The 27,989-nt window shown below is 46.8% G+C and overlaps 2 protein-coding genes across 2 annotated transcripts; one reads left to right on the top strand and one right to left on the bottom strand.

Moving 5' to 3' along the window:
• Positions 1–2: 2 nt before the first annotated feature.
• On the top strand, positions 3–20,599 carry RMP64 (ribonuclease MRP subunit p64). Its single transcript, XM_075000029.1, has 10 exons — positions 3–95; positions 1,242–1,396; positions 2,357–2,433; positions 8,293–8,424; positions 9,251–9,328; positions 11,176–11,531; positions 12,603–12,664; positions 13,497–13,726; positions 15,840–16,281; positions 20,469–20,599. Exons 1-9 carry the CDS (start codon positions 8–10, stop codon positions 16,258–16,260), a joined length of 1,599 nt encoding a protein of 532 aa, XP_074856130.1. The 5' UTR covers positions 3–7; the 3' UTR covers positions 16,261–16,281; positions 20,469–20,599.
• Positions 20,600–22,437: 1,838 nt separating this feature from the next.
• On the bottom strand, positions 22,438–27,417 carry TAF13 (TATA-box binding protein associated factor 13). The gene is made up of 4 exons (XM_075000034.1): positions 27,354–27,417; positions 24,822–24,900; positions 23,723–23,820; positions 22,438–22,705 (listed from the first exon to the last, which is right to left on the bottom strand). The coding sequence occupies exons 1-4, from the start codon at positions 27,378–27,380 to the stop codon at positions 22,535–22,537; spliced, it is 375 nt and encodes a 124-aa protein (XP_074856135.1). The 5' UTR covers positions 27,381–27,417; the 3' UTR covers positions 22,438–22,534.
• Between the last annotated feature and the right edge of the window lie 572 nt (positions 27,418–27,989).

The raw sequence follows: 27,989 nt of genomic DNA, 5'->3' as shown, positions 1-27,989 counted from the left end.
AGGCAAGATGGCGATGTCCACGGCGTGGAATCGGTGGGATGTGCCATGGCCCGCGAGCTGCGCTACGGTGGCCTTGCCGGCCCAACACCCCGCAGGTATCGGAGCAAAGGGCAGCGCTGGGCGTTGCTAGGGAGAGCAGAGCGAGCACGTGCCACCTCCTCGCGGGCCATGAGGGGAAATGGGGGCGCAGGGGGGCGGGATTCTGGGTTTCTGGGTGGGGGCTGCCCTAGCAGGATGCTGGGGTCTGGCAGAGGCTGCCTTGGAAGGATGCTGCGGGGGGGCCGGGGGAACTGCAGTGGGGCCGGAGGGTTGCAGTGGAGGGGTGTTGGGGTGGGGGTTAGCGAAAGGCAGCCCTGGGGCTCATTGCGGGGAAGAGGATGGCAGAACTCAGCAGTCAGGCTCTGTACACATGTGGCGATGCTCCATACCTACAGGCACGTTAGGTCTAACCTTTCCTGTCTGCAGACATGGCGCACCTTTTAGGTGTGCCTTATCATTTGTGACTTTGACAGCGAAACACATACTGTGTGAAGCCTTTCAAAACAAAAACAGTCAAGTAGCACTTTAAAGACTAGCAAAATGGTTTATTAGGTGAGCTTTCGTGGGACAGTCCCACTTCTTCAGACCATAGCCAGACCAGAACAGCTTGATGCTTTTTGTTTTGATGTGTGAAGCCTTTGTGTGACTGGGATTGTCAAGGGTCGGAAAATGGATTTTTAAAGGGCTTGGTCTAGTAGTTTTAGTTCCAGAGGTCTACAGGTATGTGGTTTAAATGACACCTGACAAGAAGTGATGATGATTAAAAACAAAAACAAAACCTGCTCCTCCAACTCACTTCATGGTAGTTTTACTTCTATTTCTGTGTGGTTTTAGGAACAAATCTGTTAGACTAGAAATTGCGATAAGGACTAGGCTAGTTGAATTGCACTCTCAAAGCTAAGTGAAACGGGAAACAGAAAAAGGGGGAGTGGGCAGTATGTGTCTTAAAATTCCATTTTAATGACACTTCCATGTGGTTTAGCATAAGTAAGGACTAAAGAATGTATTTCAGGCAAGAGTAACAAACCAATATTTGGTCAAATTGAAAACCAGACAGGTAGCCCTCTCTTTTGTGAGGTGTATTTCTTTGGTCCTTGTGTTTTGGGTCATGAGTTTTTATATGTTTATGCTTTGCTTTTATAATTTTTATCTTAGATAGAGCTCAAAAACAATTAATTTAATGTCTCAATTCTTTCCCCAAGTGAGATGCCTTCCAGCTGTTATTACGGGATGTTATAAGGTTAACACATTGCTAAACAGTAAAGCTGTCAAGGTAGAAGGAAAAGTTTTACATTCGATTCTTTATGGTTTCCACAACAGAATGGCTCATCACAAAACCTATTTGTCTCTGAAACAGGTCAGTAAGCAGAAGCTTCATTAAATAATTATGGATGGAATGAGCTTTCTAAATCTCAGTTATGAGTACATTGCACTATTCTCAAAACTTCCTTTTGAATAAGAAATTTGGCAAGCTTGTTTTCATCCAGAAAGTATGGGTTTTGGCAGTTTCATAACACTCTTCACTTATCTTTAAGGCATTGTAAATGAGTTCTACTGGTTTCTGAACTAAGTCCTGCTCCTTTGTAGTTAATGAGAATTCTGCTGTTTACTTCGATAGGAGCCATAGTTAAAACCATTTGTGATCAAATTAAGACTCTAAATAAATGTAATTAGATGTTTTTATCCATTTCATGCTTTTTACTACTTATTAATGGTAGAAATACAAATATTCGTGGTCATTTTATAATGAGTTGGGGAAAAATAATCCACAAATTGCCTTTAAAAGACAAATTCTGCAAACTGTCCTTGGGGAAAAACTGAGTTTTTCAAAGCAGTTTTAAAAAGAGAAGCTGCATATCCCCAGTTCTAAAAAAGTGGTAGTATTCTATCTAAATATAAGCATGCTGCTCATTGCTATAGCAAAACTGAAGTTACAACTGAGGTTTTTCTAATCCTGTCTATCCACTGGATATGCTGCCTCTTTCTGAAGTCACCAGCATTTTTGTTTTTGGAAATGTAATTAAATCCCCCAAATAGAAACATGCAGCCTACAGAAGTTATCATTAATCAAAGGTCTCTTTGCCCCCATGTAAATCCCTTTCAACATTAATGTAATGGAGAGATCCCACCACCATTATTTGGATAGTTGAAGGTACCAAGTTAAATGTACCAGTAATGTACAAGACCCAAAAAGCGGATGTACTGCCCCTGACTGACTGAGAAGGCGTGATGTTGCCTAATTTAATGGACAAGCCTTAGACCTAAGAAACTTGTTTTTCTGAAAATATCCACCTAAAAGTATTTGCTTTCTTTTCAGGTAGAACAATGCTTAAAGCGTTTAAATAAGATGAACTTGATAGGCTCCATTCAAAACCTGGCAGAGTTGTGTCCCAGGTAAGTTGCATGAAACTGTGTATCCTACCACCTATTATCTCTCTACATAGTTTAGTATCTTAGGCCATGTCTACACTACAAACTTGAGTCAAGCCAAATTAAGTTGGCATAAAGCTGCCATAGACCGTATACACCTATATATTTGGCTCCTAACATCAGTTTGGTGCATACTTAACCACGAGTGTTTGTGTCAATACCCATGGTGCATCGCATTGTGCAGGTATCCCAGTGTGCATTCTGCCACCTTCTAGCTGTCTGTCTCTTGGGAAGTTTTGGTATTTCATCACGAGGCAGAAATGAATTGTGTGTCTGTGTTGGGGAGCAAGGACTCAACTTCTCGGTGTGCAACTGTCTCCATCAACAAATGTCATCTATATCTCATAACTTCCTCGTCTTTCAAAAAAAAAAAAATCCCATGACTGTCCACCAGCTCTGACAGAAGCATAGAGCGTGCACAGCTCTACACTACTGTCATAAGTGTTGCAAGCACAGGACACGCAATGCCCCAGTATTTGAAGGGTCATAAGAAGAACCAAATCAGTGAGGAAAGCGATGATTTCTTGAAGGAGAGAGTGGGGTGGGACATAGTCAGAACCAGTTTCAGCTTGCTTGTGTCATTCATGGAAGGGCTGCTGATGGTAGAGTGCCACTTCTGCGATTGAGAAGGGAGCACTGCTTTCTGTGATCTCATTGTAATAGAAATGGATACCATGCGCAATGGCTGAAGAACTTTTGGATGTAAAAGGCCACCTTCCTGAATCTATGTGCTGAGCTTATCCCATCCCCCCAGCAAAGGAACACCAAAACGAGTGCTTCACTTACATTGGAGAAGCAAGTTCGTACTGTGGAAACTTGTAAGGCTGAATTGCCACCTGTAAATAGGAAACAGTTGTGGAGTCAGAAAATCCATGGAATGGGCTGTTGTCATGCAAACATATGGGGGCCATCGTTCCTCTCCTGCTGCACTGGGCTGACTCTTGGCAACCTGCCAGGCAGAGTGGATGGATTTGCGGGAGTGGGATTCCTGAACTGCTGTGGAGCAGTAGAAGACGTATAGATCACTAGTTTGACACCAGACCGCTTTGCCACAGAGGATGTCAACAAAAAAGGCTACCTTTCTCTGGTATGCAACATTGGTGGTTCAGTAGAGGTGCTTCACCTATATGGCTACAGTTACACGAGTGAGTTTTTTGTTTTTTTTTTTAAACAGCAAAAGTTGTCCACATACACATTCCCTGTGTCTACACATGCCACTTCTTCCAGAAGTGGCATGGTAGTGAGCCATCTGGAAGATGCTAATGAGGCATAGATGTAAATTTCCCATGCCTCATTAGCATATGGGCATGTGGTTTGGAGTCCAGAAGATGGTTTTCCGGACTCCAAAATACATGTGCAGACGTGCAGTCTGCGGGGATCTTCCAGAAGGAAACCCTCTTTCCAGAAGCCCCCTCTTCCTCAAAATTTTGAGAAGGTTTGGAGTTCCAGAAGCCCCCTCTATGTGCTCATATGCTAATGAGGTGTGGAAATTTACATCCACGCCTCATTAGCAACTTCCGGACAGCTCATTACCATGCCGTTTCCGGAAGAAGTGGCACATGTAGACACAGCCTTTGTGTTTTGTCAACAGTGTGCTGACAGAAATCAGCACTTCCTCATCTGGGAGAGGCAGAAGGTTGTTGTCGGAAGAGCGCCAAAAGCTGTGTGGATGCTCTGGGGGGGGCTCACTCTTGACAGACGTGGTGTCCAGGACAATGGGCAGCCCTCTTTCCTGTACTTCCAGGCACCTATTTTGCTGAGAGCAGGTGGGCAGTCCAGCTGCTCAGTCAGTAGAGCGGAGCACTCTTTCCATTGGCTTTTGTGTGTGGCCACACTCTGTCAACAGAAATTTTGTCGGGAAATCTCTTCCGACAGCGACTTCTGTCAGCAGATCGCTGTAGTGTAACCTTAGCCTGTCAGTGTTGCTTGGTCTTGTAAGGTCCATGATACTTTTGTATCTTTAAGAACCTAGGGCTGCTCAGAAAGTTACAAGCAGGCACCTTTGTCTGACTGGCAGTTACCATTAGCAATACTGCAATGCCAGTAGTGATCCTGGGGGACCCACCCTACATCTTACTCTTCTGGCTCTCAAAGTTGCATACTGGCCACCTCAACAGCACCTAGGAGAAATTCAGAAGTCTGCTCAGTTGTGTAGCACAACTGTTGAATATGCTTTTGGGTACATGTAGGGGATGCTGGTATTGCATACTTACAAAACTGGATCTCAGTGAGGGAGGTAGGGGGAATCTTAGTGGTTACAACCATCTGCTGTGACCTGCATAATATCTGTGAAGCAAAGGGGACAAAGTTTGCTGCTGGGGTGGAGTTTGAACAGCCAGACACAAAGGCTATTAAATTGTGCAATGCAGAGCTACAAAGCTCAGGGATAGGGTGACCATCTGTCCTGTTTTGGGAGGGACAGCCCCATATTTTGGGCACCATCCTGGTGTTCCAATGTATCTTGCCAAAGGGGCTAGTTGCCCTGGATTCTACTTTTTTTACCAGCTGGGGGGAGCTGTGAGGCAGACCTGTGCATTGACATGGCTGCCACCCGAGACATGATGGAATCTCTATCCCTAGGGGTTTTAAGTCCTGGCTTGACAAAGGCATCGCTGGGATGATTCAGATGGGGTTGATCCTGCTTTGGGCTGGGGGCTGGACTCAATGACCACCTGAGGTCCCTTCCAGCCCTAGGACTCTATGATTCCCCCAGCTGGGGAGAGCCATGAGCTGGACCCGCGTGGTGGCATGACTGCTGCCCGACTTCCCCCAGTTGGGGATAGCAGGGAGTTTTGCTGGCAGTGGGGCAGCCTAGTTCCCAGTGCCCCAAGTCCTGGGGCAGCTGTGAGATGCAGCTGCACCACCGCATCTCCCCGGCAAGGCAGCAGCCCCCACAGGGCAGCCACCAGCTGTCTCCCAGGAAGGGTGACCATCTGTCCCATTTTGGCCAGAGGGGGAGATAGGGTCACCCTACTCAGGGAGGGTTCGATAGAGTACTTTGACAGTGAGTCTAAGAATGTGCTGTGGTGAACTGTGCTCTCCCTGGCCCTGCTGTTTTGGGCTCTGATAGGAATTGTGTGGTGATTGGTGTACATCTATGAATATCACACAGTCAGTGCACTTACTTAATTGTGTGGTGCTTGCTGTAGGTCACTGCTGCTCTGAATTGCCGCAGTACACAAGGGGGTGCTTTCAGAACTGCTAGGGATTCTGCAGTTATACTGTGATCTCATAAAGACAAATTATTTTCCAACGAATAGAATTGTGTTGCTTAAAAAACAGTTCAAAGAAAAAATCTCTGCAGTTTCAAAGCAAAGATATTAAAAACCTCATAGAACAACACTTAACTCAGGGAGAAGATATCATTCATATGCCCACTTTACCCACATACGCAGGACCCATGGCTTTCACAGGTCAGTGTCTGTGACGGTCTGGTTGTCCTTAATGTCCCATGGGTGGAACGATGGTATAAAGATGTTGCCCGTGATGCTGTGTGGAATGTCGGGGGCAATATAGGAATGTGCTGTATTGGAGTTCTCCATGGATTGCAAAGGGAGACAAGCCCAGGACAGTTCAACTTGTAGGCCCAGAGGAGTCTGCAGCATCTGCGTTTGTTACCAGAGAAGCCCCAATACGTTCTGTTGCACCTCCCTCTCCTTTTTCTGCTGGGACTCTCGGGCCTTTCTCCTGTCTGCTTGTTCCTTCTCCAGGCTCTCTGCAGTTCTCACACTCCAGGCTCTGTGCTCAGGGTCTGATTCAGCACTGGTTTGCAGGGTCTCATTGAACACGTTATTGCAAATGTTCTTTTTTTCATCTCCTCCTTTCCGACTCAGGCATTCCCCGGGTATGGAACAGGAGCCCTTCAGGGGGGCAATGGCGGATAAAACACACTGGTATACCATTGTTAGTGCAGTCCCAATGGAGAGAGACAGTTAAGGTGCAGAACTTCCTTCCCTTATTCCTCTAAAGCAGTAAGACAAGCTCATTAACTCATCTGCTTCCAAGAGTTTGTGCTGGGCACCACTTACAGCACCAGCCATGGTGAGCGTGCCTTGCCAGGCACAGGAGAGAATTGCTTGGTAGTTTGAAATTATGAACGTAGAGAAACAGCCCTGAATACTGGCATCATTTTTCACAGACATTGATGATCGTAGCTGATATCTCACTCCTGTGGGTAACAAAGGCACAGAGGCAATGAGAAGCCCTGTGGCACGTTAAAGACTAACAGAATTTGCGGAGCACGAGCTTTCGTGGGCAAAAACCCACTTAGATGCTTTGGCAAAGTGAACTCTGTGGCCCCTAAGCAGTAGAGTTACAATTGTGAACAGGGTGGTCAGTGTCAGGCATTTTGGGATAGCTGCTGGAAGGCTGTTATCTGAGGAAGTGGGTCTTTGCCCACGAAAGTTTATGCCCTGAAAATGCTGGTAGACTATAAGGTGCCACAGGACTTCTCATTTTTGTGGATACAGACTAACATGACTACCCCTCTGATGAAAAGCACAGGCAGCACCACTACTGCTAGCATCCCAACGCTGCCCGGGCCTGTAAGCTGCTACCTGTGGACTGCAGTGCTGCCTGCCAAAGTTCTCACTGAGTGGTGTGGGAAAGTGCCCTACCACAGAGGGAGAAATAAGACTGCCATCCCTGGAACCCTTTGGGAGAAGACCGCAGAATTTCATGGAAGTGTCATCGAGATTGTACAGGAGGATTCAAGGGCCAACCCTATGTACCTAACTGCTGTGCATTTCCCCCCTTGCCTAACTCTACAGGGCGATGAAAACTAGACAACAGCTCCTCTTCTCTTTGTCCTACTGCAACTTTAGTATGAGTAAACTAGTGAGAAGTTGATAGCGGTATAAGTTGGGGACACCATCAGCGTAAGGGGAACTAGTTACACTTACGTGAAGCGTCTTCCTCTGCACTGGGCTCGCCCGTGCTTGACTGCTGTGGAGCCTCAAACAGGATCTGACTCACGGCAGTGCTGGACCCTTGATTACACATCCCTCTTCCTAATTCTCTTGCACCTACTGCTCATCCTTGTTGTTCATTCTGGTAGCCTATGGTTTTGACTGTTTGGAGGCATTCGTGGTGGGGTGGGGTCTCTGTCAGGGATGGCATGCGTGAAGCTGCAGTGTGGCTCTAGATTCACTCTTGGCCTCCCTGGTCTCCTGGTGTGGATGATGTAGTTTCTTCACTTTTACGTGGCACTCGTTCTCATTGATTTCACGTGCCTTCTCCTGCATCCCCTGTGCAATCTACATATAGCTGTACTCATTTCTACAGCTGGTCCATAGCTGTGTCTTTATAGTCTCTTGTCCCCGCAGGCTCAGGAGATCTAATATCACCAGTGTAATCTGAGCTGGAGCATGTAGCCCTGGGTGCACGCAACAATGGAAAGCTACTAGGTGTGCTCACCAAATGGGAAAATTGGGGAGCTTTAAAGGGCTTTTTCCACCCTCTGGTGACCCCTAAGCAGTAGAGGTCATAATTGTGACCAGAGCGGTCAGTGTCAGGCATTCTGGGACAACTGCTGGGGGACTAGTAGGGTTAACATAAGCAACACAGTGTCTACACTCATGTTGCATTAGCCACTGTGTATTGACCATCACTCAGTGCCACTCAAGGAAGTGCTATTACTGTGTTGCCATAATGGGGCAGTTATATCAGTCGGAGACAGATCTAAGAACAGACACGCACCAAAGCACCTGACTTTGTAGTGTAGACAAGGCCTTGTAAGCATTACTTGCAAGCTGCTAAAAACTACAGAAGAAAATAAGACATGCTGAGTGTAACTACCATTTCCTCACCCTTCTGTCAATGCAGGAAAAACAAATCTGAAAAGGGAGGGGAGTGCTTAGTTCCCAGCCAGCCTGTGCTAGAAGTGGTGGCGGTGAAGATCTTGGGAGGCTGCAAACTCTTGTTGCGCTTACTGGAGTGTTGCTGCAAAGCATTTGTGTATCCTTTCTCTTTACAAAAGGATTTTCTTACATATCACTTGCAGCCCTCTCCATGCAGTGCCATGGTGAGAACCAAACTGGATCTACTTATTGGAGGCTTATAATTGCTGCTGGACTTGGCCAAGCAATTTTTATTTAATCCATTAAAGAAGATTCAAGTTGCGCCCACCTATGTGTGTTATTAGATGTGAAACTGATGCTGCTGGTAAGTTTGCCATTGCAGCCCCGATTAACCCACTGTTTGGGTATCCCAAGCTCAAGGACAAGCAAAATGTGGCGCCTGGGCCAGATCCAACCCTCCTGTGTTCCGTGGCCCAGAATGCAGAGGGCCCCCTCTCACAGGCGTGTGCAGAGAGCATGTCCCCCACAGGTAACCACTTTGAGTGGCATTCAGGGGCATAGCATGCCCCCCTGCCTGAGGGTCCCACTGGGCTGCTGGCCAGGAGCCACCAAGGTAAGCACTTCTTGGCCAGAGCCTGGATATGGCACCCCGCCCTTCTTCCCAGCCCTCTGCTCCTGCTCAGTTCCTTCCCAGACCCTGCGCCCTCTCCTATGCCCTTCCTCTGGGTCAGATTACTCTCTCCTAACTTCCAGCCCAGACCCCACACATAGTCCCCATTAATATCAGAAGAGTGTGGCCTTGACCACTTTCCTAATTCTTGGAGTGCCCCCTCTCATCAAAAATTGTTTGCATTGCCCAGCCTAAACTAGTGCCAAAGATATTGCTGCTTGAAACATTTTTTTTAAGCAAAGTCCCTTCATTCACTGAGTTCTGTTTATCCATTGTTTCATTGTTGTTGAAGCTTAATCAGCTGAATTTTCAGCCTGTCTGTTCAGCATCTGTGTTTGGAAGAATACATCCTCTTGAACACTGTGGTTTCGGGATTGTTGAGCAGATTATGGTTTGTAAATTTTTTTAAAACAAATCATTAGTGTTTTTTACCTGTCTGTCTTATCCATGGGTACTTTCACCAACAGATAGATAGCTCACTTAACCAGAAAGCATAGAGTAACAGACATGCTGTGTTGCCAGAATAGGATGGTGTAGCACTAGTCAATGCAACATTTCTCCCTCTCTCCAGTTTCAGGTGTGACAAACAGGCTGTGTTCTCTTATTGGAGAGCTGGGGGGATACTGTAGTGGATGTGAAATGCACATACTTGGCACTTAGCAATTTTCTCTAATTATACCACAACCACAGTTGCTAGAATGATTATTACAGGTTAATATAAAATTGGGACCACAAGAGGTTAGTATTGCCTGCATTATCAACACTTACTGCTTACTGGTTTCCTAGAAGATATGTAAGGGTAAATTTACAGGTGAATAACTGCACAGAACACTGGGAGCCAGGACAAGTGGCTGTAAACACACTTTATGGTATTGCTGGAAACTTGGACACACCCATTATAACAGCAAGAAGTCCTTTGGCACTTTATAGACTAACAGATATTTTGGAGCATGAGCTTTCGTGGTCAAAGCGGATCTTTGCCCATGAAATCTTATGTTCCAGTATATCTGTTAGTCTGTAAGTGCCACAGGACTGCTTGCTGTTCTTGAGGATACAGACTAACACAGCTACCTCTCTGATACTACACCCATTATAAGTGATCATCCAGCTAATTATAATCATGCCGGATTACAGATGTGGTCAGACAGAGAGAGTGACAGATTAGAGAAGTTCATCCTGTATTAATAACAACACAAGGTATTACCATGACACTAATTTAAACATAATTTACCTTACTAAATCCAAAGGCCAAATGATATTTGTGCAGCTGCTCCAAATGTGTCTTAAAAACCTAAGCAACAACGACACCCATCTACTACCATGCAGTTAAAAGCATGGATCAGATACTTACAAGAGGACGAAATGCAGGGTGCTCAAACCCATTTTAGTCGGTTCCAACTGGACAGGTCAGGTACTAGGAGTGAACCCTCAACCTCAGCCTGTGTTATCAGGCCCTACATGACTAACTTTTTTTGTTTGCTTAAATCCGTTTGAACCACTACCGATAACTTGGGTGACTTTTCCAAGGAGTTTTTCTTCTATCTTATCAGTTACCTTCCAGGTCCTTTTCTTTTCTCCAGTTAGCCCTATTCTTCTAGGCCTTTCCCACAACTGCTAATAGGACCTGCACTTTACATAAACTGAAAAGCATATATTTTTCTTTAGCCATTTTCATTTCACCCTTCATGTACCTATCTATTCTATAGGGTGTCATTTTGCTACAATGTTTTTCGACATCTGGGATTTTCCAATAACTGCTCAGTTCTGCCTCAGAGTGAAAATCAAATTTAGACTGGAGCCATTCCTTAATGCTCCTGATTCTTTCTGTGAAATCATTGGTCCACTCTCTTTGCATCATTGCTTTGTGCACAAGGTGTGCAACTAGACTGAAAAAAATATAGACCCTCTTGCATGGTCTCCTCAACAGGCTAGTTTTACACTATTTTAATGCAATTTCGATGGAATATGAATGTGACTTTCTGCATTACAGCTAATGGCTGCTGCTCTTTTAACCTGGCTGCAGACAAAGGGTACAGGCCTTACCATGTGGCTACAGAAAAAAGCCTTCTCCTTAGAAGAGAACATGAAGTCAGGCCCAGAAATTTATGTGGGGGAAAAGGGAAAGGACTTCTTTAGGAGGGAGAGGCAAGTAGCAAAGATTAGTGTAGCTGGGAAGTGAATACAAGTTAAATAGCTAGTTTTTTCAGTGGGCTCATGTCCATGTGTTTCTGTTCTCAGGATCCTTTATAGGTGTGTATTACAAAGCCTCATTTCGTTATATGGGGTGGTATCTGGGTTGCTGCAGAAGGTGTCCGCAACCCAGCAGATGCCTTATATTAAGGGATTTAACTTCCCTTCTGGAATCACTGAGTTCCTGGGACCCCTTTATTCGGAGATTGAGAAGAAGAGACCTAATGTGCTTGGAATGAAAAAGCCAACTGAGTGGCTGGACAAACTGTTTGCAGGACCTGCTACAACATCCGGGTCCAAAAAGAAAGGCCAGGCAGCTCCTGCAAGGGGCAGCAAGAGGACGACAAAGATCCAGCGCTCTGTTGATATTGGGAAGCCAGTTGTGGTGAAGAGAGCTAACAAAGGTAAAGAGTTCTGATGTAGCGTTGGTAGGGAGAACCATGTTAGCAATGCACCCTTAATCCCTAGGTTAAAATGGAGCAAAATCCAGCTGCTGCTTTTGAAGTGTCACTCTAGGATACCATAGGTCCCAGCATGAAATGCTTTGCCTTAAGCTTCTCTGGGCTAGATGCTGGGAATGGCAAGAAGGTTGTGTGGCCTACCCGTGTCTTTCACGTCTTCTGAAGTGGTAAGTGTTACAGATTTGTTACTATTTTTCTGGAAGTGTCAGAAGACTTTAATTTTTTGGGCGTGGGGAGAAGAGACTTAAGTAAGGCTTTGCACGTCCACCATGCATTCCAGTACAGGATCTCAAAACCCTTTACAAAGATGACTAATTTAAGCCTCTCAGCAGGCGTCTAAGGAGGCAGCTTGTTCTTATAATTCCTCCTCCCCATTTTATAAATGGCTGGATGGTGTAGCTAAGTAAACTGACCAAGCCCCATACCACAGAATCAAGATCCTCTGGCTATGTCTACACTGAGTGCAGAAGATTGCATGCTGAGGTTCGATCTTCCGGGGCACTGTTTGGTGCATGCGCAAAATGGCGTGTGTTGACCCTGGAACTCCTTGTGAGCTGCAAGGATTCAGGCATGTTGGCGGGAGGAGTGCTCCTGTGGGCGTTCTGCAGCGAGGCCAGGGATCAACGTCGACAGCTGCAAAATTGATTTTTAAGTACGCAATTGGCGTACCTAAAATTGCTTAGTAGCCGTTGACATTCCCAGTAAGTGGAGAAGAAGCTTCGCATTCCTAATTCTGTACTTTAACCACTAGATCTCCCGTCCCAGGATTTTCTGTGATTCTCATCATCCATTTTGTTCTGTGCATTTAGCTGGCTGAGATGCATCTTCTTTGTGGCTTTTTTTGTCGTCCTCCTTCACACTGCCTGCTTGCAATGCTGAGCTCTGGTGTGAGAGGGCTTATGACCTGGTGTTTTCCTATCTGGCTGTGCAGGGCTGATACTGTGCAGCTATGGAAAAGACCCAACTAATTCTCCCTATTTTTAAGTGATAATTTTTTCTTTCTCCCCTCCCCAGGGAAGCAGTTGGGATTTGACATCAAGACCTTACGTAGGCAACTTAAACCCAGAGTTCAAGAGGTTGGTGTAGCTTTAAGGGTACAACATTTGTGTTGAGATGGCATCGGGGCTCCAAAGGTCTTTTAGTGATGGAAAATATTCTCTTCCCTTTCCATTGCCTGTCCCTGGTTCTTCGAAGTTACAGGTTGAACCTCTCTAATTTGGAACTCTCTCATCCGGCAATATCCCTAATCTGGCATGATTTTAGTTAGCCTGACAATCATTCATCATGGGTGTGGCCAAGTTTCCTGTGGTCCCATAAAGTTTGTTTACAGCCACCAGTACTGGTTCTCAGTGCTATGTGTTATTTAGCTGCAGTTTACCCCCAAACGTCTTCTAAGAGCCCAGTAAGCAGTGGAAGTGTTGCTAACGTGCAAGACAATATTGACCTTTCATCTGGCAAATTCTCTTGTCTGGCACCGGTCAGGTCCCAAGGGTGCTGGATGAGAGAGGTTCAGCCTGTAGTGGCTTCCATGGCATTTCCCCGGCTTACTTTTTCTTAGCTGCTCAGATGGGCCCGGAGACTTTGCATAATGTAGTTTTCTTTTTCTCATTGATCTGAGTGCTTTACAGATGTGGGTCTCGGTCTCCATTCCACTGATAGGGAAGCAAACACAGAGAAATGAAGTGACTTCCCAGAGTCACAGAGCAAGTTGGTGGTAGAGTTGAATAGAATTGCAGCCCACTGAACTCAAGTCTCTTATTCTTAACAGCCAGGCTGCTGTGCTATTGGCTCCCATGCAGTAAAGGATGTTTCTGTAACACTTAGCATCTGAGCCTCTCTCCTGTTGAGGATCAGTCTGAGACTTTGATTTTATTTTCACGCTGATTTCTTTCCTCAACTTTATTTCAGGCCATAGACTTCAAGCTGATGCTTTCTAATGCAAAAGAAGTGAGATCCCAGTGTGCCAAATCTCTTGTGTTAAGGTTTCGAGAAACCTGCTCTTTCGGAGAACTGTCGGAAGCTCTGAAAACAGCCATTCTCTGGTGCAAACGCAAAAAGCTCAAGTCAGAAGCTTTCTTTCTGGGAACAAAACTTCTGAAAAGCAAACGGCTGCAGCATGTGGAGGCTCAGGGTTGCAGGCAGGTCTAACTTACCATGGCTCTGGAGTTTTCAAGCATAACACTTTGTACCCTTTCAATTATCTTTTCATCTAGGCCTTACGGCAGTTATACCAATATGACTTTCCTACATCAATGTAGCATTAAAACTAAGGTAGCTAGGCTAATACTAATCTTTGTGTGAACACTGTTGTTCTTGTATGAATTACTTTGTTTTGGGGGGGCAGGGCTTGTCTTAAGTCAATTAAGATCAGATTTAAGTTCAACTGAAATAAGCTTTTTAACCAAAGTACGAGTCCACCGGTGTGCTTAAATCAGGGTGTGCAAGAATTTTTGATGGGGAGGAGGGGCAGGCCAATAATTTGGTAACTGGTCAAGAGCTAGACTCTCCTATAAGATTAGTGGAGATGTGGGATCTGGGGTGGAGGTTGGGCACAGAAGGGAACTCAGGGTATGGGACTGGAGTGTAGAAGGGCTTGTGGGATCTGGGGGGGGAGAGTTTGGGTGGAGGAGGTTGTGAGCCGGGGCAGGGGATTAGGACGCAGGAGGAGATGCAGGATCTGGGAGGGTCTTGTGACCTGGGGCTAGGGTGCAGGATGGGGTGGAGGAGTTTGGGTTGTGACCTGGGATCGGACTGGGGTGCAGGGTCTAGGAAGGGATATGGGGGCAAGGGCAGGAGTGCAGAGAGTTGGGGCTGTGACTTGGGACAGGAATGCAGGGGGAGGAGCAGGAGCTGGGGTACTGGAGGTCAGCAGGTCCCTCAGACGAGCTGCCTGCCATGTGTCCCCCTCCTCCTAAATCTCCTGTTGCTCAAAGCTTCTGGCTGTGGGGAGCCATGGAGCACTTAGAAAAGCTCTACAAGCATGGTGGCTGGGGACAGGCTTTGCATGCTTCCCCCGCTGCCCCCAGCACAGTCTTGCAGCTCACGCTGGCCAATTTCCCTCAGGCAGGCTCCTTTACTTTCACACCTCGCGCGCCACTCTAAGCAGCCAGCTCTGGGGCCCGTGTGTTTCTCTGAGTGCTGCTGTGAGCATGGCGTGGGTAGGAGGAAAGGCTACCTGCACTGCTGCCACCCCAGGCTCACAGTGGTGCTCAGAGCACATGGCCCTGTAGCCAGCTGCTTTGAGCAGCGTGTGGGGGGTCGGGTAGACTGTCCAAGACACCCGCTGGACCTTACGCTAGATTTGGCAGCTTGGCAGGCTGGATCTGGCCCACAGGCCATATTTTGCCCACCGTTGGCTTAAATCAGTTTGTTTAAGTGGCTGCAAGTCCCTGGTTTGACAAGCCCTTGGAACGTTCACAGATCTAGAAAAGATTACAGGGAGGTGAATTCTTCTATGACTGCATCATTCTGTTCACTCATCTGTAGTAAAGGGGTGTGTGTGTATGTGTGGGTGTGTGTTTTTCCTTTGTTTTGAATGAATGAATAAATGAATGAATGTTTTTGACACCAGGGTAAGATGTAAGGGTGGAGGAGTACACTTTTTAGCTGGGCTTATGATTTTTACGTTGCTCTACACCCCTGGGTTGTAAGAGAAGAAGGAAAATGTCCTACAGGTTTCACCTCCCTTATCCGGCACCCTCGGGCCCTGATCCGTCTCAAACAATGGCAGTTGCCAGATGAGGGAAGGTCCTTTGCCTCACCATGACTCACTTACCTGCCACAGCCCCTGCTGGGTTGATGCTGCCATCCTCAACCCAGCATGGCTGTGGCTCCAACCCCAGGCAGGGAGCCAGCACAAACCTCCCTTGCCAGGCTGCCGGCTCCAGCCCCAGGCAGGGGAGCCAGCCCTGGGAGCTGGCAGATGCCCCTGCTCTAGAGCTGGCACCAGGGACACAAGCCCCGGGCCTCCCCTACACAGGGCTACCCATCCCCTTGTCACTGGGCTCCAGCCTGTCCTTATAGCAGCCCCTCAGCTGGGGCCTCTCTGATCCAGTAACGTCCAAGATCCTGCCAGATGATGGATGTTGGTGGATGAGAGAATTCTAGTTTTGAGAGGTGCAACCTAGAGTGTCAAGTCTCCCAAAGCTGAGAGGGTTGAATTTTATCAGAGCAAAAACCATTTTCTCTTTTCCTCTTCCTGCCACTGAAAATATTTTGTTTGTTTGTTTGTTTTTTTCTTTCACTTTAAAGCTTGAAGAAAAAACTGGGCTGTGTTAAAGCATCCATCTGCAAATACCTTCTCTCTGGCTTGCAAAAGGCGTGCTGGCCAAAGCAGTACTGCAGAGGAAGTTCCTGGCAGCAAAGGAAGATCAAACTGTCCAGAAGGTCAAAATCAGTCTCCAAGAAGGCTCCAGAGTTCGTTCAACAAAACACTTCCACCCTTTTTGAAGACAGTATGCTGGGTGCTGTGTCCCTCTTTCCTGTTCAGCCACGTGAGCAGTCACTTGGCTTACGAAAAGCGGGAGGTTGTGATGCTGCCAAACACATGAGAGAGCAAGACAAAAAGGGGGCCTCTGAACCTGTGGCATTGGAGAGAAACCCTGGGCCTGCAGTGAAAGAGGCTGTTGAGAGTGATGATATTGATGACATTTTTGCAGCAATGGGGGTATAAAGCTGGTGTGAGGTGGAATGGGTGAGTCACTGTAATACGTATGAACCCCAAACTGTGGAGAGTGCCCCCCATGATGGGTGTGGAGTAATGTGCAGGGAAGTGTGGGGGCCCTGAGCCAGCCCCTTTGGGAGTGAGAAAGAAGAACCACCCAGCCCCATTCCACTCCCACCTCTGCTCTTATCCCATGCCCAGCCTTAGTTCCACCCCGGCCATGCTTATAGCCTTAGCCTCTAGCTGCCCCTCTGTTCTCAGCCTGGGCCCCAGACTTGGCTCTTTTACCTTCTGTGTCTCCTCCCCAACACAGAATCATGGCCACGCTCCTGGCCTTGGGAGGAGGCATGGGGGCAGGAGTGGGGGAGGTCCAGTCCTGAAAAGTTTGGGGACCATTGCTGTCAAACGCCATAATCATCTGCCTCTATAATATGGGTTGGTGTCTCCTAAGGAGACCATTAGAAACATTGTTAAAGTAGTCTATGTAATCAACCTACTTAATTTCCCTGCAATAATTGGAGGGGTTGGGGTCTAGTGAGCCTTCACTCCAGAAAAAGTAGCACTCCTGCTGAATGTTTCCTTGTAAATGTTTTGCTTAGGAGGGGAGAGAGAGGTTGAACAGCCCAGCAAATCTTCATGGGTGTGAGAGGGTCTTGCTAAGGGACTAGTGGTTTATTTGGGCATTTTATGTGACTTCCTGAGGAAAAGCAAAATGGCCGTAGCTATCCTGCATGATGAGACACCACGTTAAGTCACAGACTGTAACATAAAATACCATGTCAGAAACCAACTTGAAGGCAAGACTTCTCTAGTACATGGAGGAGCTGGGACACCTGCTGTTGGCTGTCAGAGGAACTCCTCCCTTGCCACAAGTGGAATTTTAAAATATTTAAATATTTTGCATTCTTCAGACACCCCATTTCATGTACTTGCTGCTGGTACGGAAGCCAGCTGTCTTTGTCTTGACATGATCCTAGAGGTACGAGTGCAGTCTCTGGTGTTCTGAGGCCTGAAGTGCAGGCAAGCACAAGGGCCAAGACCTACACTATTATCTTATGCCAGAAGGTCACAAGCAAGGTTTTGTTCTGCCTCTGCTGGTACACAGAGGTCTTCCAGGAGTACATCATCTAAATATTTGCCCAGTTTTTCACTAGGCTACATAAAGTACTAGCAAAGTCAGTGCACATTAAAATTTCATGTAGACAAAGACTTTACAGTGTATATTAGAGAGCAGTATAATGTAAGTACAGAATTTATATTCCACTTGATTATATGGCAGAATGAGTGATTTTTTTTCAGTAAGTGTGCTGTGCCCATGTTTTTATGTCTAAGTTTGTACATCACTTGCTTAAGGGAGGTGAAACCTAGGGATACAAGACAAAACAGACTCTTGAAAGGGGTAGCGTAGTCTGGAAAGGTGAGACCTACTGCCTTAAGTCTTCTGCATTCAAGTGCCATGGTGTCCAACCAGCTCTGAAGTATTAAAGGGAAGTAGACGTGTTGTTCTGAAAACATTTATTGATCAAGCCAACTAGCTGCAGTCAACTGGCTAAGTAGCCACCTGTGGTGAGGGTGTTGGACACCTCACCTCCACTGCTGGGCCAGATCTGAAACTTACCTAATGCTTTGAAAATTAATTCCTGCTGGTGCTGTGCAGTTTAAATCCCAGCAGAGGTGGTGACCTAGACAGTAATTCTAGTGGCCAGGGCAGGAGGGGTAATGTAAATACAGTAAACCCTCAGTTTTACAGGCCTCAATTTAGTGGATTTCCAGAACAAGACATCCCCCTGCCTTGATTGTTCCCCAATGTCCACTGGAGTCCATAAAAATCATCCCCCCCACCCACCAAAAAAAAAAAAAGTTGACCTACTACTGGTGCAGCGTGGAGGAGCTGCCCCCTCCTCCACTGGAGTCACCATGCATGTGTGGCAGCTCCAGTAGTGGCCTCTCCAGCTGGGTGCCTCCAGCAATGTGGCAGGGTCCAGCAGCTCAAGAGAGTGGTGGGTTTTTTTTGTTTGTTTTGGGGAGCCTGACAGGGTGGGTGGGAAAACACTTGCCTATAACAGACTTGCTGGACTAGCAGACAACCTTCCCCCACCATTAGTCAGTTCTATTGAGGGTTTACTGTAAGTGTCTCAGGTTAGAATTCTGTTGATAACTGTGGCTCTGAGAGATGCTTGCCTGTTCCAAGTGCTCACTAAGTGCATAAAACAGCTCAGCCTGTGGGAGAAGTATGCTACTGCTCCAGCTTGCACCAAATGCAGTCAATTACAGTGCATGGAAGTAGCATAGCTGTACCATTAAAAATAAAAACTGTCTTCAACAGAAGACACAAACCCACTTCCTCTTAGTTACTACCCTGCCCAATGCAGGTCTAGATGAGCTTTTCAGTAAAACATTCCATCACTCAGTGCTGGCTTAAGTTTGACTAGTGTAGCTCTAAGATGAAAATAAATACAGAGACCACTGTTCCCTGTAAGCCACACACCTGCTCAGGAGTGTCACAAGCCACCCAGATGATTAGCAGAGCCAGGTGCTCCTCTCACTTGGCTCCATCCTACAGCTGTTCCAGGACCCTTGTGCAAGCTGTGGAGAAGGAGTACTGACTCCCCCTACCCCTTTACCTCATGTCCTCAGACCACTATACCTCCACTACTCTGCTGATGATAAAATCCAGCCGCTGTCCCTCTAAAACCCTCACTGAAATGTCTCCTGCTCTGTTCCTCAGCCCAGTTGTCCCCCTCCCCCAACTGCAGAGATGGGGTCCAGGGAGTGTGTGTGTCAGAGATTGTGAGAGCTGACATCTGGGAAAATAGTCTAAACAGTAACTGCCTCTAAGGACTTGCCCTTCAGAGTAGACTGCAGCAAGTGTCTTCCTGAGCCAGGTCCTACAGAGCATACTGTTTAGATTTTCCCAGTGGCTAGCTCTCTCAGACTCTGACACAGACACTCCTTGGACCCCATCTCTGCAGACGTGGGGCAGGGGGACAACTGCACTGAGGAACAGAGGAGACCTTTCAGTGAGGGTCTTAAAGGAACAGCAGATGGGGTTTGTTGAACAGAGGAGTACTGGAGGTATATTGAATATCCTCCTGTTATCCAGTACCTACGACAATGGGATCCTGGTTTACAATTGGAGCTGCTAGGCAGCATAATACACAATCTGGATACACTCATCCCTCATTAAACGAGTACTCCCTAAAACGGGACACACACATTTACCTTTGTTCACTAGACAAGTAAACTCCCCCCGCTCATACAAGCCTTATGCTCCAACCTGCAGCAGCCTGACCCCTGGCCACACACCCAGCACCCAACCTGCTGCAGCCTGAACCCCACCTGCCCCAGGGACCCAACCCACTGCAACCTTAACACGCCATAGATCCGACCCGCCACCAGGTTTTAACCCTCCCTCCTGCTCATGGCCGCAAACTGCTCCCAGCCCTAACCCTCCAACAACCTTCCTCCCTACCCCAGACCCTATGTTCACTTACCTTTTAAAAGCAGTGCTACATGCTTTCACTTTGAGTTAGGAGCACTAGGAACCAATCAGAGACTTTAATGTGTATTTTAATGGTAATTTAGTGTCCCTCTTATGAGTTTTGGCCACAAGCAGAAAGTTGGGAACCAGTTGTGCTCATACAGCAAGGGATGAGTGTACACATGCCTCCTTAAAAACCAGTCTTCACCATAGTGTCCACAAGAAAAACAGAAGATGGGATAGCTCTGCTTTTCCATTCTCTGAAGTGCCTCAAATATCATTCCTAGTTTCTCCTGTGAACTCCAGCACAGATGTAAACTTTGTATTTCATACACCACCCTGTCTGTCCATTGTAGTGAAAAGGAGATTTACTACTGTGGCATTTACTTGAGTAAAGACTGACAGTGTTCTATGGATTTCTCTTTAATGGCATCTGGCTTTTTCAGATTTAACTACACAACTCCTGAACCAGGCATAAAAGTAGCCCCCTTACCCTTGCCCATTTTTGTGATTTTATTTTCTTTGTATACAAATAAAAATGTCTACAAGTCCACCAGGCTGCTATTTACAAGGTTAAATACTAGGTTCAGGCATTAGGCTTGAGTAATCCTGCATCAGATTGCAACAGGCCAGTCACAAGAAATGGTCTAGTTTGTAGCAGTTTGTTTGCCATGAGAATTTCAGGGTGAGGCTATGCTGTAGTTTATAATTCACAGTTAAACATTTTTTCTTGTAGAAGATGCAACAACAAGAGCTATCAGTATGCAATCCCAAAATCAGTGGGCTAGAGAGAGAAATACAATATCTGCTCTTTCAAAAGAAGCACCGCAGGATCTGTACCCTTTCTACCAAAGAGCGAGGACTCGTGTTTATGACCTTCTGCAGAAAACCCAATCAGAGTAAAATACTTAAGATACAAATTGTTCTACGTAAGTCATCTGTGGTGGAATTTAAACCTAGGTCTGAAGGACCTCCCTCTCTGTATTGTGTTTCAGACATTAAACCAGCCATGAAAGAGCAGAGCAGTTGGATCTTCCACCACTATAAAAACTATTCAATTGCTATTTGATTGACACAATGACATCATTAAGCTTGATCTATTACAGTGGTTCCCAAACTTTTCAGCATCATGCACCCTTTGGATTTTTGAGAAACCCTCATGCCCGCCCACCTCTTCTTTATCATCCAACCCCCCTTTAACACAAAAATCAATTTGTAATTTGAAATAAACACAAAAACTTAGTATGAAAATTATTTAAAATTAAAAATAAGCAGAAATAATTTTTCTTGGCCCCTTACGGTTGCCTGGTGAAGCCCCAGCTGCCTGAGCCCCATGCCAGCCTCCAGAGCTGCCCATGCCAGCCACCTATAACCTCCACTGCTGGAGCTGCCTGTCTGAGCCCCATGCTGCTGGGACCAGACATCCGCTCGCCCTCCAGACACCAGGGCCAGCCATCCACCTGCCCACCAACTGCCCAAGCCCCACACTGCCAGGGCCCACCCACCAGCCTAAGCCCTGTTCTACCACGGCTGGCCACCTGAGCCCTGCAAGCCCCCAACTCGAGCCCCTTCCCTCCCCTCCCACAAAGCCAGGTACCCCCAGCTCCCCATCTAACCCCATCCTCCTTCCCCCCCACTTGCCCTGCACTCACTCATTTGCAGAGAGCAGCTTGCTCTATGTGGGTCTTTGCCAGCTGCCTGCTTTTTATAGCGGCTGCACCAGGTCACCACGTAAAATGGCAGGGGCTGAGAAGTGGAAGCAAAGGCCGGATCTTTCTTCAGGTTGTGGGGGGAATGATGGGAGAGTGGGCTGGGTTGCCTCACGCCCACCCCTGGAATTTCTTCATGCTCCCGCAGTTTGGAAAACCATGATTTATTATGTCAGAAGGAAATGGGGGCCTGCAGTTTATTCAGCCCTGATTGCCTCCTCTGGGTTAATACATGCCTGAAAACTGTCTTGTCTTTCTGTAACACTTTTGGGGAAAGAACCACTGTCATGCAGTTATATCTAGGGGACATGAAGCTAAATCTAAGAAGTCAGCATCTTCCCTAGGGTCTGGCAGCATACCAAGAAAAAAAAAAAAAAAAAAGCAAAGCCGTTTCCATGAGAACATTCATTCACAGAAAATTAAGACCCTATTGTGGGCTTAAGGCTACTGGACATGCATCATTTTATTGCAATGAAGTTATTCTTTATTATGTGGAAATAGCCACATGTGCCTTGACTATATTTAAAATAGCAAAGCAAGAGAACTGAATGAACTGTGAAGCTATTTTATTGTTCCTAAATATCCCTATACAAAGAGCAGAAATTCCAATATTTTGGCTAACTACACTATAATAAACTTCTCCAAACCCAGTTGTGTCCAGGCTCTGACTGTTTTCAATTACTCCTTTGCAATTCACTTAAGGTGGATTAGGTGAAGCATATCTGACACTAATGAGAACAGCAGCATAGTTATCAAGCATCTGTTTTCATTTAGCTTTCTAGTCATCTGGTACATGACAGGGTGTAATAGGTCAAAACTAGAGTTGCTAAAAACAAGTATGAAGACCTCCTAGTTTGGGCTTCTCCTACCTTTTCTTAAAATATGGGTAAACCATTAAAACTACACAATACATTAAGGTACATTTACAGGCTTGTTTGGCTAAAGCCTAGGCAGACACACCAGCACCGAGACCCACCCTAAAAACACAGAATCAAACCCAAGCCAGTAGGGGTTAATTATTGAGTACTGAACAAATAATTCTCAAATTTGTACATAGCCATAGTGGTGATCATCTCTGCACAATACAAAGATATCAGGATCCATAGTTGGCTTCATCAAAGGCCTTCCTGGCCCGTTTCAGTTCTTCATTCATAGTCAATAGGTCTTTTACTCTGGCAAACTTCCGTGGGTCCTTGCGGATCAAGAAAACAATGTCCTCAACCTGCACGCGACCCTGCCGTCCAATTGACATTGCCTTGTGAGTCTGTTAAAAAATGCAAATGATTTAATGGAAATGTGTGGTCCCTTTTCTCTCTTGCAAGTTACTTGACACTATGTTTCTAACAATCAGTTTAACTTTCTTCTCACTTTTGAAGAGGAAATGAATAATTTCAGAGATTGAGGGCTGCCATCCCAGCTGAACTATGGCTAGGAGAGCATTTGTAGGTGGCCCATTTACACACTGATGGAGTCAGTTTTTAAGCAGCAATGTTTCCTGCCAATTATTAAATATTTGCATTACCACAGTAGCTGAGACCAAGAATCTATTGTGCTAGTCTGTAGGCACCCCACTCCAAAACTCAAATAAAATCTTATTTCCTGGCAACTCACAAGTGCTACATTTTAAAGTGCTTTGTCATAAAAAAGTCAAACAATATGTAAACCCCACAAACCAAGCCTATATCTGCATCCTGCACATCTACTTTGTGCCTCCGCTGAGCATTGTGTGTGTACACTGAATTGTGATCAGACTTGCACATGACACCAAAGTCAGAGAAGCAGTAAGTGCACAGAAGACAAACAACCTGCAAAACGATGTAGAGAAAGGAGTACTGGGAGTTGTGGGCAGTTAGGTAAAAATTAGATAGTACAATATACAAACCTTCTGTACTCCAGAAAAGGAATTATACAGCTGAGTTAAAAAAAAAAAAACACAACAACAACTTAAGGATAGCAAGACCAATCTTCTATAACAGAAATGAGATCCAATGTGCACACAGAGCATGCAGGACACTTTTTTACCTTTGAAAGTATCATATAAAAATGTTATACAAAGAACTGAATGCTAACAAGATTATCAGCCTTTGAAGGATGCAGGGTAAGTGACTACTGGGATGCAAATCATATATTTAACTAGACTAGCACAGGATTTTTATTAATGATAAGTGTCTTTTTCTGGATTGGACATTCCTAACTACTGTCTAATTAAGATCTATTTTTACATGGACCAATCTCTTCGCAGTTTATACACAAACTAAGCAGATCTCTTAATAGAACCTACCATCTCTGTGATGAACTCTATCACCAGGTCTTCAAGAATATCCACTGACTCTGTGTAGGGATTCTGGTCATCCCCAAATCCATACATCATACATCTTACTATGGAAACACAAAACATGGTATCACTGAAAGCTCCCTTGTTCCAGTTACACAGGAGACTTAGCAACATGCACTAAGTTCTGTAACCAAATTAAGGGCTTGTCTTCACTACACACAGCAATTCACTAGAAGTCAATTTATTGTGCCTGCTTATATGCGCAAATCGATCTCCGGTGCTCTCCCATCGAATCCAACACTTCACCGGAACAAGAAGAGTAGGCAGAGTTCATAAGAGAGCACCAGCCACCAACCTTACTGAATGGAAGACACCATGCTAAGTAGGTTTAAAAGTCTAAATATCTTAGATTGACAAGGAGGCATGGGCATAGTGTAGACCAAGCCTAAGTTTACAAGTCTGTACAATTGTGCCAATAATAGCATGCTGATGGAACCACATAGACAGAACCAATGGGCAGTCAATAGAAACTACTAGCAAAACCCATCTGAAATACATAGATGCAGTACTACCAGAACTGTACTTGATAGTAAGCTCCAGGATCGGGATAGTGTATTATATGGAACAGGATTTAATCTTGGGTGGCAGTTCCAAAGGTTCCCAAGAACAGTTTCTGTACCAGTGATGAAAGCGATTTAGATTGTTTTTAGCACAGGTTCAAAGGGCCCCATTTTTCAGCTGACGGTGATTTTCAGCATCCTAGATCAGTCACCCAGGACTTAACATTAAGTGCCCATGTCCGAAGTGAGCATACCAAGGGATTGTGTTCACTGGGGTATGTCTGGGTACAAAGGACCACACAATCCAAATTGTGAATCTTATTTAAACAGCAGTACTGTGTGTTGCCTTCTCCATGGTTACACCAGGTTACATGAGACTCTCACAGAACTCCTGGGGCCTGTCACTTTGTCATATCATGATTTACAGTTACATCATTTAACATAGACTATAATCTCCAGAGGAGCAAAGCTACAAATGCAGTTGTCATAGCCTAGGGTGAGAGTCCAACTCCTTACTGACCCAGACTCATAGATGATAAACTCACACTCTTTGGAGAACAGCCTCTTCCTCTTGCCCTGCCCACCATCTGGGCCTCCTCCAGCTTCCTCAGTATCCTCTTCAAACTAGGGTGAGGCAGAGAGGGAGATCAGACACAGCAGCATAGCTGACAAACCCAGCTGAGGATATAGCCTGAGCCTAAGCCCCACTCCCTATCTCACAACCTCTGCATGGCAGTCCCCCAGTGTGACAGTGTGGGGAACATGCCTGTGTTTCATTAAGAATTCCCTTTGACCACGTATACTTAAGCCCTGAAGAAAAGTTCTCTTTGAAGCTTGAAAGTTTGTTGGAAAAAATAACCCAAATTACACGTACTACATGATGGGGTCAAATTTAGCTACGACAGATCAGGAAAGGGATCTTGGAGTTATAGTGGATAGTTCTCTGAAGACATCCACGCAGTGTGCAGCGGCAGTTAGTAAGGCAAATAGGATGTTAGGAATTATTAAAAAAGGGATTGATAATAAGACAAAAGATATCACACTTCCCCTATATAAAACTATGGTACGCCCACATCTCGAGTACTGCGTGCAGATGTGGTCTCCTCACCTCAAAAAAGATATATTGGCATTAGAAAAGGTCCAGAAAAGGGCGACTAAGATGATTAGGGGCTTGGAAAGGGTCCCATATGGGGAGAGGCTAGAGAGACTGGGACTTTTCAGTTTGGAAAAAAGGCGATTGAGGGGCGATATGATAGAGGTATATAAAATCATGAATGGTGTGGAGAAAGTGAATATAGAAAAATTATTTACTTTTTCCCATAATACAAGAACTAGGGGACACCAAATGAAATTGATGGGTAGTAGGTTCAAAACTAATAAAAGGAAATTTTTCTTCACACAGCGCACAGTCAACCTGTGGAACTCCTTGCCCGAGGAGGCTGTGAAGGCCAGGACTCTATTAGGGTTTAAAAAAGAGCTTGATAAATTTTTGCAGGTTAGGTTCATAAATGGCTATTAGCCAGGGATAAAGTATGGTGCCCTAGCCTTCAGAACAAGGGCAGGAGATGGATGGCAGGAGATAAATCACTTGATCATTGTCTTCTGTTCTCCTTCTCTGGGGCACCTGGCATTGGCCACCATCGGCAGATGGGATGCTGGGCTTGATGGACCTTTGGTCTGACCCAGTATGGCCATTATTATGTTCTTATGTCTCTTTCACCCAGAGAAGCCAGTCCCAGAAAATATATTTCCAGGGTTGCCCCCTGACTGTTGTGTCATGTATCTCATAACTAATGACTGCTATCCTGAAAGTGCCAGCTCCCAGAATCAAATAGTAACAGAGTCAAGTCGCTGTAGGATGATTTCAGCTTTCATTCTTAAACAAGAAGTAAATTTCTAATCCCTGGGGGCGTGGAGAAAGTATCAAAATGTGACCCCAGAGCATACTGAAGACTTAAAAAGCAAAATGCCAGTGAAAATACCAAGTTATTATTTTCACATAATCTTATGATTTTTAAAGCCTATCCTGTGATTTTTGGTGGCCCTGCCCTAAGGCTAGCCTTGTCTCTCCTGTGCTCGCAAGATTCAGCCTGGAGACAAACCATGTCAAAAGCTGACAGGGGGCCATAAGGCTCCAGTAGCCCAGGTGCTGGAAGCAGTGGTAACCCACACACCTACTGGGTAGGGCTCACTGTCCCACGTAGTGACACCTAGACCACACACAGGGAGAAAGAATGAGAGTACATCCACACTTCCTAGCAGATCAACCTGGTCAGGGTTGATCTTCTGGTGTTCAATTTCACAAGCCTGGTGAGGACGTGTGAAATCAAACCATCAGGGGTCAACAGCCGATCCTTGTACACCTCATTCTCTGGAGCAGTAAAGTAGGTTGCTCCCATCCACAGTTAAGTTGATCATAGATACCCTGATTCCAGCTACACGACTGCCGTACCTGGAATTACATAGCTGGCATCCACTTTATGGTCACCCTGCCCGGAGTCTCCTCTACAGCCTTGGCTGAGTGGCTTTGAGCTCAGACCGTAGCGGTTCATATGTAACTACCCACAGGCAGACCCGAACCTGGGAGCCCTGGAGCTCAGTGCAGGTACCTGTACTACAGCTTGAGCGAAAGGTCAGCTGGCTCCCAGCCTCGGCTGCAGAGGACACTTATCCTTCCAGGGGGAAATGGTCGCGGCACCACTGCACGGGGCAGCGAACCGCACACAGGTGTCTGAGTTACATACGCACTAAGCTCCAAGGGTCCCAGGTTGGAGTCCGCCTGCCCCTGGTTACACTAGCGGTGCAGCCGCAGCCCCTGGTTGGGCGCAGTTCCCATCACTAACTCAGCCCGGCCCCGCCCAGCACCCCCACGCCGGCACACCCGGGGATGGGCTCCCAGCGCAGCCCCGGTGCGAGCCCAGGCCCTGCTGACGTCAGCAGGACACCCCCGCGCGGCGGCAGGAGCCGGGCCAGGGCCGCTCCAGCAGCGCCGGGAAAGGGGCACACGCCGCCGAGGCGCGGGGTGGGGGTGAGACTTTCCCGTGACCACCCCTCCCCCAGACGGGCGCCGCACTCACCGGCGGGTCCTCCTCCTCGTCGGCCATGCTCGCGGCAGCCCCTCACTTCCTCCCGCCCCGGCCTTCCGGTTTGGGCGCCGCCATCTTGTTGTACGGCACTAGGCCCGGCTGCGGCCCCGCCCCCTGCGCGCTGGCCCCGCCCCGCTCGCCCACGTGCGGAGCTCTCTCCGCGCCTGCTGCCGCGGCCGGCAGGGGTGTAAAGATTTGTGGGAGGTGCCCTGAGCCGCACCTTCCCCCCACCGGCCCAAGTCTCGAGCGGGTGGAGCAGGGGGGTGGTAGTGACCTGGGGCGTCTCTCTCGGGCAGTAGCTGTGCGGGGTTAGGCTTAGGCCGGCAGTCAGGAAACCGCTTTAGCAGTAGCGGGGGCTGCCGAGGTGTTTGGAATCATAGAGGAGCAGAAGGGAGGGCCTGGGGGAAGACCCGGCCCTGAGGGAAGACCCGGCCCTAAACTGTGCTCGAACAGGGCGCCCCGGCTGGAAATATTCCTGGCCGTAGGCACCATCAGCCCATAGACCAGCCAGGAGTTTGGGAGACAGACTGCCACGGGCCTTCTGTGCCCCACGCAGGAGTGGGAAGGACCCAGTGCCCTAGTGGCCTCTGGTGTGTTTGGTGTTGGGGTTAGGGAGCTGAGCCCCCT

The sequence above is a fragment of the Carettochelys insculpta genome, chromosome 1 (assembly GCF_033958435.1).
Source record: "Carettochelys insculpta isolate YL-2023 chromosome 1, ASM3395843v1, whole genome shotgun sequence".
Taxonomy (NCBI): domain Eukaryota; kingdom Metazoa; phylum Chordata; order Testudines; family Carettochelyidae; genus Carettochelys; species Carettochelys insculpta.
Note: the sequence above shows the minus strand (reverse complement) of the source record. Positions and strands in the feature narration are given on the sequence as shown.

Excerpts from the sequence above, each read along its gene's own strand:
- RMP64 (XM_075000029.1), top strand. The coding sequence starts at position 8 with ATGGCGATGTCCACGGCGTGGAATCGGTGGGATGTGCCATGGCCCGCG. Across the intron at positions 2,434-8,292 it reads CTGGCAGAGTTGTGTCCCAG|GAAAAACAAATCTGAAAAGG; the intron begins GTAAGTTGCATG and ends CTGTCAATGCAG. Across the intron at positions 11,532-12,602 it reads GGTGAAGAGAGCTAACAAAG|GGAAGCAGTTGGGATTTGAC; the intron begins GTAAAGAGTTCT and ends TCCCCTCCCCAG.
- TAF13 (XM_075000034.1), bottom strand. The coding sequence starts at position 27,380 with ATGGCCGACGAGGAGGAGGACCCGCCG. Across the intron at positions 23,821-24,821 it reads GAGGCTGTTCTCCAAAGAGT|TAAGATGTATGATGTATGGA; the intron begins GTGAGTTTATCA and ends GTGTTTCCATAG. Across the intron at positions 22,706-23,722 it reads TAGAGTTCATCACAGAGATG|ACTCACAAGGCAATGTCAAT; the intron begins GTAGGTTCTATT and ends ATTTTTTAACAG.